Source organism: Neolamprologus brichardi, chromosome 18 (assembly GCF_056152115.1).
Source record: "Neolamprologus brichardi isolate AB-2024 chromosome 18, ASM5615211v1, whole genome shotgun sequence".
Lineage (NCBI taxonomy): Eukaryota > Metazoa > Chordata > Actinopteri > Cichliformes > Cichlidae > Neolamprologus > Neolamprologus brichardi.
In genome coordinates, this window is record NC_142121.1 from 10,359,544 (window position 1) to 10,378,491 (window position 18,948).

Genomic DNA, 18,948 nt, shown 5'->3' on the forward strand with positions numbered 1-18,948 from the left:
TATTTTATTTTATTTTTTTGACTTATTTCAGTTATTTCAACAACGATTCTAAGAAACCAGGATTTTTATTTTTTTTTTTTCCACCATCGTGAAAGAGAAAATGGTATCTCATGACCCTCGGGAAATACCCAGTCACAATCACAGTGCTATTAAAAAACATCAGGGTTTCATTGCTGTGGTTTACAATAAAACATTGTCCAGCTCCTGCTGAACAGCTGAATATTTTATTTATATTACTTATTTATTTTTTTACAGTGTCATCTTTAAGCTTAAATTAAATGACAATGACTAATTGAAATTTTACACTTTAAAACCAAATGATTTGATATATCTCACAAAAAAGTGCTCATTCAAAGTCAACATTTAGTTTTCTCCCATTTTTATAGACACAAACGTTTTTATCTACGGCTGTTGTTCAGATAAACAGCACAGTTATCTTAACCCCTGACACAGTTACACATCGTGTAGTGATGATTTATTCTGGAGAGTTTTATATCCAACTACACCCTGGAAGCGATCCAACTTATGGTCATCTACAGTTAAAGTGCTCATAATTAAATTACCTGAACTTTGTTTTCTTTAAAACTTGCACATGCAAATCAGCAGAATTACCAGCGTGTGCAATATATGATCAACCATCAAAAAAGAGATGAATATCCAAAAGAAATGGATTTAGTTCAGTATATTTCAACTGAAAAAAACTTGCATAGCAAAGTAGATTAAGCGTATTATATAACAGCTATATGCCCAAAACACATTACATTATCATATTAAGAAATGATACAAAATAACGTAACTACTGTGAATAAATACTGCACAGATTGGGAAATCACTTCATCAAAAGATGAGGGCAGCTAAGAAGTTGCGCGATGAGCTCGTTCATGGAGTAATAAAATAAAAATAAATTGTGTTAAAGCTTTTACACAGATGAGTGTGTGGTGTCCTTTGGTGTTCTGCTATAATACAGTTTAACCAATAGTGAGGAGGGTCTCTTACTCCTGACTTATCACACGAAGGACACTGTAGTTTCAAACTTAGATGCATGGCATATGCATCACCTTATAATATCCATCCATCTTTCCATTTTATTAACCGCTTATCCAGTTTACAATCACAAGGGCAGTGAAGCCTATCCTAGCTGTCATAGAGTGAGAGGTGGAGAACACCTTGGACAGGTCGCCAATCGGTTATGGACAAATCAAGTGTGTGATCATGTATGAGTTGTGTAGTTTTAATGTTTTATTTGGGAACAGAATGGTGTGTATGTGTAAGTTTGGTGATGGAGTTTTTATTATGAATGAATGATGAATTTTTATGAATTGTCTATTTTTTTATGTTTAAGGACAACAGATGGAAATTAGCCTTTGGCTACAATCTGGCATGTTTACATTCATGTAATTTTTTTTTTTTTACATTTATGTTCATTAACATGCACTGTCCTAAATAAATAAAATAAAATAAACAATCTACTGCTTGGCTAACTCAGAGAGGCAGACAATCACTCACCCTCACATTCACAACCATGGTCAAATTAGAGTCACCAGTTCAGTTAATGTTCATGTGTCTTGACTGAGAGGAAGCTGGAGTAACTGGGAAGAACCCGCACAGGCACAAAAGATGCAAACTCCACACAGAAACACCCTATCCTGTGTTCAGATCCACTGGTCGTTTATCAAAATGTGGGGTGTAATCTTTGCTTAAGCCTCATCAGCTGCCTAAACTTCATCAAACAGCAGCAAAAATAACCACAGTAAAAGACAGAAAATCTCTCTCCGCGACACCAGCAGCATCTGACAAAACATCAGTATTTGATGAGAACATGTAGGTCAGAGGGGAGGAGCCTAGAGATTGGTTTGTAGAATGAGGAAGTTCAGGAAAATGTATGGAAGAAGAGGCTGATGAAAAGAAGTGGAGTAGTGAAAGAAGAAGAAAGCTGACGAGTACAAACAGTTGTGGGATAAGGTGGTGAATGAAAAGGACGAGGTATTGTGTAAGTGGTCCGAGGATGTGCACAAAGGATGTGTCACAGGTTAGAGAGATTAAAGATGGAAACTGACAAGAAAAGAGAAGAAGGATAAGGAGTGTTTTGAGGGGATAATGAATAAAGAATTACAGGCTGCATTGTGAAGAGATGGTGGAGCTGGGAGTGTAAGTAAAGGATGAGTATAAAAAAATGGGACGGTGGTTAGTCCATATGAAAGACATTGAGAGACAAAGAGGTCAACAGGCGAGATGACGGTGAAGTTTCTAAATAGTGTGTTTCGCTGTTTTGGAAATGAAGTGGATGAAGAGAGGAAATGGGCTAGTATGCTTGCAGTTCTGAAGAATAAGGGTTATGTGCAGAGCTGTAGTAAATATACAAATAATCAGCCAGAGTGGGGGAGTTAGTTGTGGAAAGTATTGGAAGCTAGGCTAGGATTAGTGAGATGCAGCCAAGAAGTGGGCTACAGATGCAGTGCTTGCTTTGACTTTGAGAGTACTGCTAGACAAACAGTCTTTGAGGACTTGGAGAAAGCATATGATAAAGTGCTGTGACAGGAGGTGTGGTACTGGGTAAAGAAGTCAGGAGTGTGTGACATTGGTTTATTATATGTACGAGTGCCGTGGGACTATAGTGAGGTGTGTGACAGATGGTTTTTAGGTGGAGGTGGGAATACGCCAAGGGTTGGCTCCGAGCCCTTTTCTGTTTGCAGTTTTGATAGACAGGCTGACAGGGAAGATCAGGCGAGAGTCTCTGTGGATATTTGCAGATGACATTGTGATTTGTAGTGAGATTGGGGTGACTTGCCTGGAAAGTTCAGGGAGTGCTGTGAAGACAAGGTGTAATAAAATACAGCAGAAGAAGGGCAGAATAGTTGTGCACGAGTAAGAAGGAGGAATGTGGGATCACGAGGATGCAAGGAGCAGAGGGTTCAAAGAAAGTTAAAAGTTTGGGAGACGTAACGGGTCCGAATCCCGGATAAGCCCCCATATGTCTATGAAACAGCTGGGAAAGACAGACGGGTTTGGGAAGGTATATCACAGGGGCAACTCAGGTTAGTTGGTTCAGGGACACAGTAAGACAGGCAAGATGGAGCAGCCAAGCAAAAGGAAAAATGAATGCCAAAAAGGTTGTTTATAGATGTGGTGAGAGAGAGTGCAGGCGGTAGGCGTAATATAGAGCAGGACAAAATGGAAATAGATATTCAGCTGTGGCGTCGCCTAATAGAAGAGGAAGATATTGTTATTCTTATTATACATATATCTTTATATTAACACATAAACATATGGCTTCACTTTTAATAGCGCTCTCAACACTTTCTATATGTCACTCCTCCATCTTTTCACACTCACCTACATGCTGAAATTCACTTTAATGAAGCCACACTCCCGACCATTAGTACACATGAACCAGCATTAGAGTAATTTATTAGGCTGTTATTGGTCTTTTATTAAATCCTGATGAATGGCTCTGAATTCCTGGAAGCACTTTGCATTAAAATAGGAAAATGTCAAGTTGTCAAAAAATATCAACAGGCGTCGATACAGCAGAAAACAGTTGTGATCAGTCTTCAAAAGCTTGACTCTGTTGTCATAACACAAACACAAGTTCTGTTCTCGCTTTACAATCTGCGTCACTAACATGTACTTTGCCACTGATGCTATTTCAGTCATGCTTGGCAGTGTTATGAGTGCATCGTGCTGCCAACGATTTTTTATTGTCTCCACTCCGGCATGTACTGGTGCGGAAAAAAATAATCAGAAGACTAAAACTAGAAACTAAATCAGATTTGAACACTGACTGGAAACATTAAAGTCTATCGGGATCTTTGGATTGTAATACAAACTGTTGAGATGAGAGTCTTGTGTCTCCTCGCTCTCTGCCAGACCCACTCAGCTGCTCATTTGCTGATCTCTTACTGTGTTTTTATGTCACTCAATCACTCGTTCTGCTCGCTCTCGCTAACACTCGCTCACCCCATCGTCCTTTGTGTTTACATTGCAGGATCCATCTCTGCATGCGATTATGTTCAAGCAGGTGCGTGTAGTGCAAATTTAGTAACTGGTGAAACTGTAGGAACAATTACTTTATGTAGGCTCGAGGGTGTTTTTTGAGGCCCTTTCCCAAAAAAAGTTTCAGTTATTTCCTTTGCTAACCTCCTGGAAGTCTAATAGTTTTAATTTTTATAGACCTGTTGCTCCTCTTGCTGTTTTTAATTGTTGCTGAATTGAAAAATAAACTTGTTTTGCATTAAAACTTGTCATGGGCTGGGTCGTGTGACCCTGTGTTTGAGTTTTATGTATTTTTGTATCCATGTTTCATCTAGTTAATTTCTAGGTGGCTATTTAGTCCTTTATTTCTTAGTTGTTTTTGTCATCTCCCCCTGTACTCAGTCTCCCTGATTCGTGCGTCTACCTGTCATGTTTCATGTCTGTGTGGTTATGTTAAGTTCATGTCATGATTTATCTTCAAGTCTCTGGTTTTCCTGTTTTATTTTGAAAGAGTCTGGTGTTCTTTGTTCACTGCATTTAGGTTAACTCTCCCCTGTGCTGTAATTATGTTTCATTCTAGTCAGCTGTGTCCTCATATGTCTCCACGTCCCCTGATCACCTCATGTGTGTATTTAGTCCTCAGTCTTGCTGCGTTCAGTGTCGCGTCGTCTGTGTTCTCACCTCCATGTTTTCACGGTCAGTCTTTGCAGTGCTCATTATAGTCTCTGAGTCTTCTTAGTTTGTCACAGTATTAGTTTTCCCAGTTTAGTTATAGTCTAGTTTAGTCACGCTATCCCTGCTTTGTTTGTACCCTTTGTCTTCAGCCATAATAAAGGCTCACTTTCTGTTAAGTTCACTCCCGTCTACTCACTTGTGTACGCACCTGGGTCCATTACACACACCACCGCACGGCCTGTCTCCGCAGACCGTGACAAAACTGGTGTTTCGGAGCACTACACTATCACTACATGCTAAAATTAAAACTTAACCACTTAAATCCCTAAAACAGTCAAATGAATTCACATTTTTGCTGTTGTACGTTTTTTTTTTTTTTTTTTTTTTTTAACCTCCTAAGACCCGAACTCTTCCATTTTTAATTTCTCTGTGATATTTTGGCATATTGGGGCCCGATGAATGTAAAAACAAAGAATTACCAGATTTATTTTTTTACCTTATTTTTGTTTTTAAGAAAAATAAGAGCCACATATGAGGATATTTGCTTAAAAATTTGATAGAACAGTAGCAGCAAAATGTAGTATTTTGGTCTAAATAACCCAAAATGTGATGTCCGCATATGTGGACACCAGGTCCTAGGAGGTTAAATTTAAATTGTTCACCATGAGCATTCATTGTGCACACAGTGCTAGAAAACCCCAAGTGCAAGACTGGCATGTGTACATTTAATTTGAAACATACTTTACTGCTATTGTTATTTTTAAAATCTTCTCCAGAGACACTGACCTTAATCTAAGCAACTGCTGAAGAGATTAAATTGCACACAGCAGCTCATCGGCGAGGATGACAAACGCTGATGTTGAGGGAAACTAAACTCTTGTTTGCAAAGAGCAGAAGATTGCAAAAGTGTTTTCTTTAAGCATACAGTTGTTCAGAATTACGCTGCAGTGAGTAATTAGCCCCTCTTATAAGTGTCTAATAATCACATTTTTATCTTTATTTAGCCAGGGATGATGTGCTGAACAAGCAAGCTCTCATTAATTATAGGCAGCTCCACCTGGGACTGTTCTGCTGTTTACCACTGAAAGACTCCTGCAGGCCCAGGATATTAGAAAGGTCATGAGGTTTGAGCTATGACTTTTATTCTTCATGCATGTTTTGTAACTGTTATGCACTAGATGGTAAAATCCAAAGGGCACATTCTCTGCTCCCCCAAAAGACTCAGTCTGTACTCTTAACTCCTTCATGAGCTTTTGGAGAAAAGAAAAATGGAGTTTGTGTTCTTGTCGTAAGTTTAAGATATTCTCATTAGTCTCAATGTCTAGTGCAATGATGAAAGTAATTTTGTTGGAGAACTCCAGTGCAAAGGACTGAACATGAATGCATTAATCACAGGAGGCCAGCAGTGCAGCACTAATGTTTTCTGTCTTGTGGTCAACTTGTGATTGACAGTTTAGTCAGTGCAGTGAGTCTATTATTGTAATTAAAGTGTTGTTTATCCTGAATGTTGTTACTGTAACCACGATTTGAATAGAACAAGAATGCTATAGCTAATAGCCCCTGAAATTCCACACTCTGTCCTCGTGTGCCATGACCCTGCGCTTTGTTTTAGGTCTATTGTTGCTCTTTCGTTGTCAACATTGCCTTATTCTCATTCAAAGTATTTATTTTCCTACCAGTTTGGACATGTTCTCTGGGGATTCCATGAAAGGCATTGTGGGAACTGTAGGACGTCATGCTTCACTAGATAAGACCTTTTAAAGACGTGATCACAAACTCCTGTAATGGACTTGAGTTTAATCTGAGACAGTAGTGAAGTTTCACTATATGTTGAATACTATTATACATTAGCATAGATCCATAGATATTAGTATATACTACTAACACAAAAATTAGGGTATAATATATTAACAGACAAAAGAACAACAAAAAAACACTCCAGATAACGCAGTTCTCTCCCCTGTCAGCTCTCTTTTCACTGAACAAGTTCAGTCTTTGTCGGTGTTATTTCCATCCACCCAAACCACCCTCATTAGTAACAAAAATAGACTAAATATGCAATAGACTTGTCCCCAATATACTTGTAATTATTTTCAGAGGAAAGACGTGTAATTTAACAGTTCAAGTATCTAATATATTTCATGAAAGTATCTGGTCATTGGAGCAAACTATTAAATGTGGGATGTAGGTCGCCAACAAAGGACCGAATAAACCTCCCTCCAATACTTTTCTCCTCGTGACTACGTGTCAGATGTGGATTCTCGTTGGCTCATATGGTCGCTGTCCACACCTCACCTTACACCAGACCCACATGCCAGCCTGAGTTTGCGTGCGCATTTATTCCCGCGAGCACGCGTTTGGAGCGCAAAGAGGGCGCACCGGTGTCAGTTTGCTCCAGCCCCTTTGTAGCGGTCGGTCGCTGGTGGCTGCGCGCAAGGCGTCTAGAAGCAGAAATTTGGGGAGTGGAAATTCCGCTGTTACTTTCACGTCTTCCTGACATTTCTGCTGCGGCGGTCAGTCAGTCGCTGAGAGCGGAGAGAGGCGGAGAAAGAGCTGAGCTGAAATAAGGAGTGAAGATCTGGAGAGCGGCGCTCCGATGTTCCCCGCGGCTGGGTTTCCTCTGAATACCGTTTAACTAGTGATTTCTCTTTTTCCATTTCCCACTTGGAAGTATGTCTGTCGCTCCCGTTTGGTGTCAGGAGTGAGAGGTCTGAGCAAGAGTCGCAAGCTCACGGCTGCCACTTTTGACGATCGGATTTTTCCTTTTGATTCTTCGTCTTGTTTTCTGCATTTGGATTATTTTTTTTCCAGGAGATGCCAAGTTGTTCCCTGACAGACGCAAGGCTCTGCTGCTGAAGCTCACAGGATGCTGGGGACCCTACAACAACCAGATTTCTTACTTTGAGACAAATCTCTGTTATTTTTCCTGTGTGGACGTAAACTCTGGACGTTTACCCACCCGTTTGCCTTTATTTTTTTATTTTTTATTTTTATGTTCTTTATTTTTTCATTTTAAAGAAATGTCTGTCTTGTGCTATCTAATAAGGATGCGTAGTGGATTGCTATTGTTCCTTTTCGCCCAAGTCTTCTTGGTTGCTTCGTTGACACAGACTGGTAGGTGTTGACGGGTTGAATGAATACATGTGGCTTGACAACAGGCAGTCTAGCTGAACGTTGATCCGTTTTACATCGTTTTGCACCATTGTTGCCGCTCACCTGTTATGCTTCGGCTCTCCCTTTGAGAGCACGTCCGCGAGGCTTCAAGTTAGACCACGCAAATACCGTTTTCAGTAGAATTCCTCCAACAGATGGAAGGGAAACGGCAATATGGATAAACCACAAAATACACGGAAACCGGATTATACTAATGTATAATATAGCGACGGAGGCGCAAATTACCTTGCAGCTGCAAACTAATACATACAGTCACTGAGGCACAACAATTCACTGTAATAAGTTTCCTTATTATAATAGAAAAATTAAACAATTTGTCTTTGAGGTCTGTTGGCTTCATCCATTCAGAGACGCGTTTTGGAGCTTGGCGCTTGTTGTCATTGAAGCATGATCTTGGCTACAAGCAATTCATTAAATCATTCAGAGAGAAAATTAAATTTAATCATCCTGCCTGATTGCTGGCAAAGCAGCCCACCTCACCTTCATGGGCGTAATCACACCTTATGGCGCGGATGCAAAGGAACCTCACTTTATCCAACACCTTTTCTAAAAAAGTGTACGAGTGTAAAGTTTTAGAGAATTCTAGTGTGTGAATTTATAGTTCCAATGTGTGCCTGGTTTATTGGCGCAAAAAAATATGTGTAATTTCTTTTTTTAATTTCTGCTCTGGATATTTGGATTTATGTGCCCAAGCTGGAGTTGTTAGTGTCCTCCTCACTCCCACCCCTGCGGTTGCACTTAAATCTTTTACACCAGAATGCGCAATCAGTCAACATTACAGTGCAGCCCAGTGCCCAGAAAGTCAATTTATCTCCTCTAACTGAACAACTTTCTTGCTTTTTTTGCGTTGTAGATAAATGCGGGGGGAGCATAGAGATGCACGCCGCGGACTACCTGACCTCCCCGGGCTATCCCAGCGCCTACCCACCGTCCCAGCAGTGCGTATGGGTGATTACCGCCCCCGAAGCGGGTCAGAAGATCCTCATCAACTTCAATCCGCATTTTGATCTGGAGGACAGAGACTGCAAGTAAGAGTTCACTCCTCGCGCTCTTCTCTCTCTGCCTCTCCCACCCTTCTTTGCTCTCTCTCTCCTCAATTCTGCCTGGATACAGCGTGAAACTGTGCCACCTATTGGTCAAGGAGATAGTTGTACATCTGTTCCCAGGAAACGGGGGTGCAGGGATGAGATATGGCGCTGAAGGTGCTGGCAATTACTTCAGAGGAAATGGGCTTTGATGGGTTTAGTAATTCATACATGATAAGGAGGCAGGCTGGACGGGCTTTTAGCATGATTTTAGGGGGGGAGCAAACTCTGCAAAACGGGCTGCATCCACTTTTGATTAATGAAGTTCACTTTGCTCAGTGCTGAAATGGAGAAAGTGTGTTTACTTTTCATTTGGAAGTAGAGTTTACCTGTTTGTACTTGAAGGAGAAACGCTTTGTGTGCCTTTTTGTATGCAGCATTGGAATAATGATCAAATTTGATTTTTAAAATGGGTGGAAGGGCTGCTGTGTTGGTTTTTCTGAGGAAGATGTTGAAAGATAAACACGAGTCAGTTAATGCGTTTATCTGTAATCATGCTTCCTCTCCTGCTTTTTCTTGCGCTATTTATGAATCAGAGTAACAAAAGAATACGCCAGTGCATCCTGATATCTAACAAAAACATTTATTTCTTTAGGAAAGTTCCAGTTTTTGAGTTACTGTGAAGCTTTTGTGCTTTTCTTTGTCTTCCATCATAGTTAAGGAAATATATTTGAGCTTGGGAGCACTGGTCAGACAAAACAACGTAAGTGACGGGATGTTGTTTCCTGAGAACTCGTATTTTATATCTTTTATTTGTTTTTTTTGTTTTCCTTTTTGTGAAAATGATCAGCAAAAGATAAATAAAGCTCTATTCAGCCTTATCGCTGTCACTGGAGACAGTTTGGGTTATCGACTTTTTGAAAAAACGTTCTTATAATGATGCACGCACGCTGGAATCGTTCATGTGTGCGTCTCATGGTGCTTTCCTTTGAATTACTGTTCAGAACCTGTGAGCAAGCACCCATGCAGACACCCTTAAGCCACCCTCTGTGACACAGAAACACACACTCAATTGTGCACGGCCGCACCACAACCCATGTGTTGCCGTTGTCCATAAATAAGCTTGTTTTTATGTCGGCTCCTCTGCCTTTTTTAAAAGCTCCATAAATGGCTCCTGTGTAAATCATGACTAGCTGTCCGGCGCTGTCTCACAGATGGGGTCCACCAATACTATTGGATCACGTTTCAGCACCAAGGGACTAATAAACCATTAGCGCTCGGGACAGATAGTGGATATCGTGTGTCTTTCGGGGGAATATACCTCGTCCACCGTGCTGAAAGCAAACAAGCTGAAAAGAATCTCCTTTGGAAGCTAATTCTGCAGTGACCCTATTTTGTGTGATAACCCAGGGAGCAGTATAAGCATGCAATAATGCTGCTTAAGTACTTAATGAAATGTAATAAATCACGGCGATAAAATTTTCGACAGTGGCTGGCTGGCACTGCAGTAGATCTCGAACTGAACGTTATTGTCTCCCTAAATGACTTTTCCATAGGTTAATGTGCTGAAATAAGGCAGTTGTAAAATAAAATATTACAGTTTAATCAGGTTTTATCATGAGCAAATGGTTTTAATATTAACTAGAGACCATCTGGCTTCTGGTGTCGGGCAAAGCACCAACAGAGTGTGTTCAGGTTTTACGAAGATCAAGTTTTTTATGTCCAAAAGGTGGAAAAGTGTGAAACCAGGAGGGAAATGGAAGCATGAGCTGTATTGATCGTGTTGCTCTTCAGTGTTATGGGATTGTTCATTTCAGCCACACGTGCCTGATTCCATGTCTCGCAGTCAAGAGAGCCAACGTTTCCACATGATGATTGACGCGCCTGTGCCCGCTGAACAGCCTGACCACCCTGCAGCCACCTCAACATGTCATTTGGCTGTTTACTTAGGGGCCTCTCCGCTTTCCTTGATTGGTTTCATTATTTGTTGTGTGAGTTTATGTTGGATGATGATGGGGTGCAGCTCGTAGCTCTCTGACTTGGCAGGAGCGGTGTTGTTTTTGGGAACGAGTCAAATCTTCGAAATATGCCCGTCGAGGGGGGCCTTAAGCCTTTGGCAGCGCTGCGGTCCCACTTAAAAATTTCCTGAGATGATATCTTAGTTTTATTTCACTGGATGGATGGCACAGCGTCAGCGCCGGAGTATGATACGGCAGTTGGCGGGGACATGAGTGGAAACAGGAACAGAATATAATGTTTTACTGTGAACTGAATGTCTGAAAAGTTGTGCGTTAATCTCTGCTGATAGACGAAGGCGGGTGAGGCATTTCACACCTGTTGTAGAACACCTGGGACAGCTGCTGCTCACCTGAACCTGCACCTGTAGGTGCCATACATCACCCAGAAACAGTTTAGATTATTCATAAAATCATGTTTACACATGTTGGTATGGGATATTGTATTTGTTTTAAATGTTATATACCTATGTGTTATGTGACTTTTGTTGCCATGATGCCAGGTCTCTCTTGGAAATGAGATTTTTTACCTGGATAAATAAAGGATTAATAATAATAATTTAAGCTAAAAATGTTAAAAAAATATATGTAAATGTATATGTATCACTTTAAGACTCTGTTTTACAGTAGTGAGTAATATGCCATTAGAAATGAAACTAAAAGCTGTAACAACAGCAATTTAACACCTTTTATCAGCCCAGTCAATAGCTGTCATCAGCTGTTATCAGTCCAATACATATGGTCAGTAGCTCTGAGCTAGCAGGCTTAGTTTGCTCTTATAATCTATTGTATTCAACGATTAGTAGATAAAAAGACACGTTATACAAGAGACCTCAGGCAGGACGCAGTGAATATGGAATTTATACAATGGTAAATATGGTGAGCTAAGAAACAGAGCTTTGTAACATGTGCTTTATGATGTGAAACGAAGCAATTTACACAAACGGTACTGTTTTTCTCACCTTAGTCTATTAGCTTTGCTGCCTTAATGCATCCAAGTGCTTTTGTTGCCAAAGCCTACCAAAGTGCTCTGACGCCTGACCAAGTAGTTTGTTTGCATAAACCTAATCCTTTTGGTGCCTGATCCTAACTTAGCGAGTGAAATATAATTGAAATCAACATTTGTTTTAAAAAGCCCCCTAACCCAAAAGACAGGTCTCAAACTCATGACTCAGTTTAAACTTGAATCGATTATGTTTCTGCAGACTGTTTATAAGCTTACAACACAATTCACATTACCTCTACTCAGCAGAAAGACGATCTAGAAGCAGGCAGCTTACAACAAGTAACAGCTACGAAAACTGATCATTGATTTAGGTCTCGTAACACACAACAATAGTAAATGTATTTTGGCTAATAAACTGATTAATTTGAAATAGTGCAAATTGCCAGTTTCATCTTCAAAGAAGCCAAGATGATGCATTTGAATGGTCTGCTATGTCTAATCAATAGTCCAGAGAGCAAATTGAGTTAACTATTAGAGGAAACAGGAAATCATCCAGTCTGAGAAGCTAAAAAGAACAAAAATGTGTTTTTTTTCATCTTTTTTTGTCTGATTAATGGCATAAATTAAACTATTGTCACTTACTTGTCTGCTAATCAACCAGTGTTTCAGTTTCCAAAGCACTACAATCATCAGTAACCTTCACAGCACCTTCACAGTGCTGGTTTGAAGTGTCTCGCTAACACACATTTGGAAATCCTACAAGGAAAATCAAGCCAGTGGCATTTAGGTTACAGTTTCTCAAATATCCCTGATTTTAAGATACTCTCCAAATTGAAATTCATTGTTGGAATGACAATCCCACCTCCTCCGTCATAGCATGTAGCCGCTTGCCCATTTCTCCCAGTCCCATAATTAAATTATTGGACCAAAACAGAACAAACATGTTCCACTGCTGTGAAGCATGTCTGCAGTTAACTAGCCAAGCAGAGAAACCATAGCAGTGCTGTTCCACGAGCGAACGGCGGCTACATTTCCGACATCTGTGTCACAAAATATCTTCCCCGTGCAGCCTCACGACCCAGGGTTTGTAATTATGATCCCTAATTACAGCATATGTAAAAATATATGTTTGTGAGCCCTGTTTTCTACAGGGGTGATTCATGAAGAAAGAAATCTGGGAGGAGCTGTGCACTAGATTTAGATGATCCATCAGTGTGGAGACAATGTAGCTTTATCTGAAAAATGACATAAGTGTAACACACACCATTATAAGCTGCTGTTATTTAAAAAGAAATAAAAATGGAAGCATCTTTTTTGTGCACTTTGAGGTCAAATAGATGGATCTGTGGTTCACGAGGCCGTCGCAAGCTTCAGAAAAACAGTCAATCTGTGGAAGTAAAAGGTCGTTGTTGGAATTATCACCCAACCTCTCAAGTGACAAATTCTGTGCTCGGTGAACAGACGAGAAGCAGTAACACTTTTTTTTTCAGACACATTAAGATCCGTCGGCTCTTCCTCTGGAGCCAATCTGGAGCCGCACCAGAACAAGACTTGTCTCACGTCCACGTCTGAAATAGCGTGGCCGACAAAGTGAATCCCCGCGGAGCGTGGTAAAATAGAGCAGAGGCATGGGTAAGGAACATGCGTCGGTGGCCGGATAATTTGGGACATCTTTTTAGGAGTTGGCTGAACTGTTGCCTCCTACATGAGGCTGAACTGGCACAGCGTGCGCCTCACACATACACGGCACGCACACAAACACAGGCAGCCTAAACTTTGTCGCTTACATTAAGCCTCGTGTTCAGACATCGATGCACGCTGCTACTGAACGCACAAACCACACATCCTCAAGCGCACATTCATACTGATGCTTTAAAGGTAACTTCAAAAGGAAATCTGCCATTTCTATCTCCTTTCAGTGATGGATATTGTCTTTGAGCAATTTTGTTGTTCGGCTCTCATCTTTCTTTCATGTAGATAAATGTCCGAATGCATAAAGAAAAATCACGCGCATAAAATGAAATAAATGATAGATTAAAGGGAAAATGTGAACCTAAAATCCTGGATAAGCATAAAAAGTGGGAAGGTTAAAGGCAACATACTGGGGCTCTCATTCAGTTTTGATCATTCGGATAGCAAGTAAGTGAATATCGTTTGGAAGGACAGAGTACTGAACGTGACTCACTGAATACAAAAAAGCACTGAAGCGATTCTGAGGCCTCTTTGTGAAACAACAGTTTCAAAGATTTGTTGAGTTTTGCTTCTGTCACCAACATTTTTTTGGTTACCAGCCACATCAAAGAAGAGACAGAGAAGAGGTCTGTCGTGGATTTCATAGCCCAATTTGGCTCAAATACATCTCCAGTTATATGAAAGGGACTCACATGACTCTTTGCAGTTCTGTGAAAAAGTATGTCGATGCAGTGCAGTAACTTGAAGTGATTGTTTACTGTATGATTTTTGTTATTGCCTTACAACTTTTCTTCAGGTCATTGTACTTTGTGGGCATTTGTTTATGCACGGCTCTCTCTGAGGTCTGGACTTCGACTGGGCCACTTCTTCACTTAATTCTTTTCTTTCTCAGCCGTTCTGTTGTAGATTTGCTGCTGTGGTTGGGATCATTGTCCCAACCACAGCAGCATAGGATGTGCTGCAGTATCAGCCAAGTTTTAGCTGTTGGACAGACATCCTCACATTTGACTGTAAAATACTTTGGTATGCTTCATGGTTGATTAAGTAACAGCAAAGTGCCAGGTCCTATGGCTGGGGGTAAAAAGCCCAAATCATCACCCGTCCACCACCATGCTTGTGCTGATTTGCTGTCTTTCGTTTTTGCCAAATATGGTGCTGCACATTAAGGCCAAACATCTCTAATTTGGTCTCATCTGTCCAAAGGACATCGTTCCAGCAGTCTTATGTTCAGATGCAGCTTTGCAAACCTGAGCTGTGCTGCAAGGTTGTTTTTAGAGAGAAGAGGCTTTTACCTGGCAACCTTTCCAAACAAGCCCTACTTGTTGTCTTTTTGTGATTGCACTGTCACAACATTTAACATTCAACATCATAACTGAGGCCTCTAGTTTGAGATGAAGCCCTTGGATTTTTATTTTTTTTTATTTTTTGCAGTTTCCCTGAGCGCTGAACGGTCTGACTTTAGGTTCAAGGTTCTTTATTTGTCACATGCATAGTTATACACACAGTGAAATGTAACCTGACATGCTTCTCGACATGTGCAAAAATGGGGGTGGGTAGAGGAAGAACATTTAGAGTGAATTTGATGAGATATCCACTCCTGGGAAGATTATGGCATGTGTCACAATAAACCTGAATACTCCAGACCAGCGAACTGCTAAAACTTCTGCTTCTATAGAGGTGCCCACACTTGATGATGATGATCAGTTAATCAAATGCATTTCATTAGCAGCACCTGGCAGCTACTTAACCCTAACCCTCTTAATTCTGGTTGAAGCAGGAAGGTGCAAATAAAGAGAATTCAGATTTGGGATTTTGTGAAGTTCAGCTAGTCGCCGTTTCAGTTGGTGAACAGTTATAAACAGTCTTAACAATGCTGACCTTAGAGAGAACAGAGAGAAGCAGAAAATCCAAAACAGAGGAAGCTATCAAAGCTGTGTCACATGACCTCAAGGCTTTCCAGCACCACCAGTTTAATAAACACACAAGTGGATTTCAGTGTGATTCATATGTGGAAAAACACTGGGGTTCTTTGTTTTGGAACTGGGTTACACTCCACATCACATGCACCCTGCTGCCAGGTTTTTATCATCATGTAGATTTTTTAAAAGTGATTTACTACAAGTTCGTTGTATCGGTCTGCATTAACATGGGTTAAAAAAAAGTAAACGAGTGTAAAATACACAAGTGAAAACTCTCCTTTCGGTGATGGAGATGAAGCAGGGTATAGGCACGGCTAAGAAGATAATTAGAGTAGTTAATCACAGCTGCAATTTGTGGACTGCCTCGTGATAATAAATAACATTATAAGGATATCTATGGTTTTTTTTCCCTTTTCTCTGCCCAGCAACACATTTAAATTTGATGCAGCTTGACATTTCAGGAACATACAGCGAACTCGTCATCGTACAGAGGAGAGGCTGGAGGGGGAGAGGGAAAAAGGGAAAAGGGAGAAAAATAGAGTTCCTCCAGAGTGTGACGGAAGGACCAGTTGCTCCTTACAGTTTGTCTCCAGGCAAAGCGCTTCGTGATAAGTCAGAAAAATGCCCCAGCAGAGACACAGTCACAGGACCGACATCTCGTAGCCTGGAGGTGTCACACGAATGGAAACGTACTGTTAGAGGGCGTTTGTGTTGCGTGTGTAATGGTTGGTGGAGCTCGTGTTTTCAAAGTTGATTTCATGTTCTCATTTCTATTATTATTCCCAGTATGTCTCACTTATTTATATATCTATTTTTGCTGAGGCACGGTTTGATGTGAATAAATGAAGAATGGATCATTGGAAAAGCTTGTTTCTTTTCTATTTTGCAGTAACATTTATTTCAATGAGGAGAGATCACTTGGAGGAATTGAACATGATTTATTAAGATAGAGAAAATAAAGTATTTGGGGATTAGACTCCGATGGCCCATCGTGGCTGAAAGGAATCCCAGCGGTGATAGGATTTGGAACGGGACCCCACGGAGTCGAGACGCTGGTGGTGGTGGAGAAGATGGAGATTATGGGTTGAATAGAGCTCTGGCTGAGGTGTCTGAGGTGGAGATGGGGAGGATGTGAAAATGACGGAGAGCACAGATTTAAACCATGCGACGCTGAGGCTTATTGGCTCAAAGAAGGCGGACAACTAGATGATCGGACTAGAGTAATGGTGATGGTGATTCTTTATTCGCCACATGCATAGTTATACAAGTATAACACGCAGCGAAATGTAACCTGACACGCTCCTCGACTTGTGCAAAAGTACATAAAGTGAATTAAATAAGAATAGACAATCTGAACATTTTACAAAATAGACAATATGAACATATTTCAAATTAAAAGAATTGGAAATGTACATTGTGCCGGTGGGTTTAGAGTGTCTAGAAGAGAGTCCTGTCTCAGTCACTTATGGATGATGTGAGAGGGCGGGCGTGTGTGGTGTTGGGGGGGGGATGTTATGGTTTAGGGCCCGGATGGCTTGGGGATAGAAGCTCCTCTTGAGTCTCTCTGTCCTTGCCTGGATGATGCAGAAACTTCTACCAGATTGCAGAAGTTGGAACCGTTTGTTGCCAGGATGGGACGGGTCCTTCAGGATCTGCGCTGCTCTAGTCCGGCATTGGAAAGCCGTAGCACAAAAGCAGCCAGGAAAGCAGGCAGATCACTGAACTTATGCATAAGCTTCATTTAGTTGACCCCAGTGTTTTAGGCAACAACAAAAAAGAGTCAGCGAAACTAATATAGCTTTAAGGCAAGACCAGTAAGAGTTAATATAAGATTTAAGGTAGATGAGACAATATTATTGTCACTTTGCAACCCACATTTTCACTCCACTTCTTCCTTTATATGTGTGTCCTACTTAATCATTGTCATGTCTGTCGTTACTGATACTTGCTCCGTCCTGTATTGAGGTCTTCCTGCTGCTATCTCCTTCTGCATCTTTCCATTTATATGTATGCACATGGAGCGGCTGGGAGGTATGCTCTCCTCCCGTAATGGAGGGTCAGGGAGGCCCCAGGACAGAGCTAGGCAGCCAGATATAAATTACTGCAGATGGAAATGACTATAGAGGTCCTGACTGAAATACACTTTATTGCAACATAAAATAAGAGAAGAAAGTGTAACGGGCAGCGACACTGTTACACAGACTGAAGGAGTGTAGGAGAAGCTTGTTTGGGCTTTTTATTAGGTGCTTTGAGGACCTCCACAGGAAACAAACCCTGGTAGAAAATAGATGGTAGAATCAGATTAATGGACGCACGCGTTTATGGATGGGCCGATAAAAGGATGGAATTCAGTGTGATGGGAATAAATGTCAGAATGGATGGATAGATTGACAAATGATTGGCAAGATATGAGTGTTTTTGATGAAACATTACATATAGGCGACTGGGTGACTGAGAGAAGCATGACACGATTAGTGGATAAAAGGGTGTTTACCGAATATATGAATACATTTGAACGAACTTTGTTGCCTCCTCTTCTGAAAGTGTGCGTTTATACCACATCAAAACGCGTCGTCTTGAATGTCATCCTTTGTTTTGCGGCTTTAGACCGAGGCGTCGCTTCACCCGCCCGGCGCTCTGAATTCTCAGCATTCACTCTGACTTTGCCATTTTCAGAGGAAAAATAAAAGCCTCCCTTCCAGATGGTTGTATTTTTCAGCTCCACAGCGACCACACAAAACAGGAAGGCTGAATGTGCTGCTGTCACTCCACGAGTGACTTGTGGCCCAAAAAATCGAGGCGGGAGCCTTCAAAAACAATTTAGCTGTTTGTTTTTGTGTTTTTTTCTATGTGTAACTTTAAAGCACTAAAGCACAACGAGGATTAAGTCAGCGTCATCGTGTTTGCATTCTGAATGAACAGTTGTAGTGTCTTATGTAATATCATTTCCATTTTTTTCAGTAATGCACAAACAAATTTGTGATTTCTCGAGTACATTTGTAAAAATAGCAGGCACACCGGGACTATTTCAACTTGTAAAGCAGACCACCTTAAAGCTTTCCTTTTACACATCCGTGTCTGGCAGTGGTTTGACTGGTTGTTTTTGACTGTAAAGCCAATCTCATAGTGGCCCCTGACAGCCCTCAGCACTGCAGGATGTCTGTGGGTGCAGATGGGGGCAACAAGAGGCCCCGGGAGCAGTGGACTCGCGTGCCTCGGTAGAGTTGCGTGGTAGCTACACAGAGAGCGACGGACGCCGAAGCAGGCAACCAACACCGTGATTGCATGCTGAGAGATCCCCAGCGATACAGAGACAAAGACTTAATGTTCCTTCTACAGATCTAACAATAGCTGCAATCATAAAAATAACTGCATGCTTTCTTTCTCCTTTTTTAAAAATGAGCACTAAGCTTCAATAGAAATAGAAATACACACTGAGGACTGAAGTTTGATCGTTTAATCCTGTGTGGTCAGAAAAAACGTTCAGCTTTTTATAGAAAAGGGAAAATCTGCTTCATAAGAAGAGATGA

The 18,948-nt window shown here is 41.0% G+C and overlaps 1 protein-coding gene across 1 annotated transcript in view; it reads left to right on the forward strand.

Annotated features, from left to right (window-relative positions):
* Positions 1-6,945: 6,945 nt before the first annotated feature.
* The window catches only part of LOC102779545 (neuropilin-1a-like), a 104,927-nt gene continuing 92,924 nt past the window's right edge, over positions 6,946-18,948 (forward strand). The window contains exons 1-2 of the mRNA XM_087831757.1: positions 6,946-7,761; positions 8,675-8,849. Of these exons, the coding sequence (XP_087687883.1) occupies positions 7,668-7,761; positions 8,675-8,849 (269 nt within the window). The 5' untranslated portion in view covers positions 6,946-7,667. The remainder of the gene's footprint in view (positions 7,762-8,674; positions 8,850-18,948) is intronic.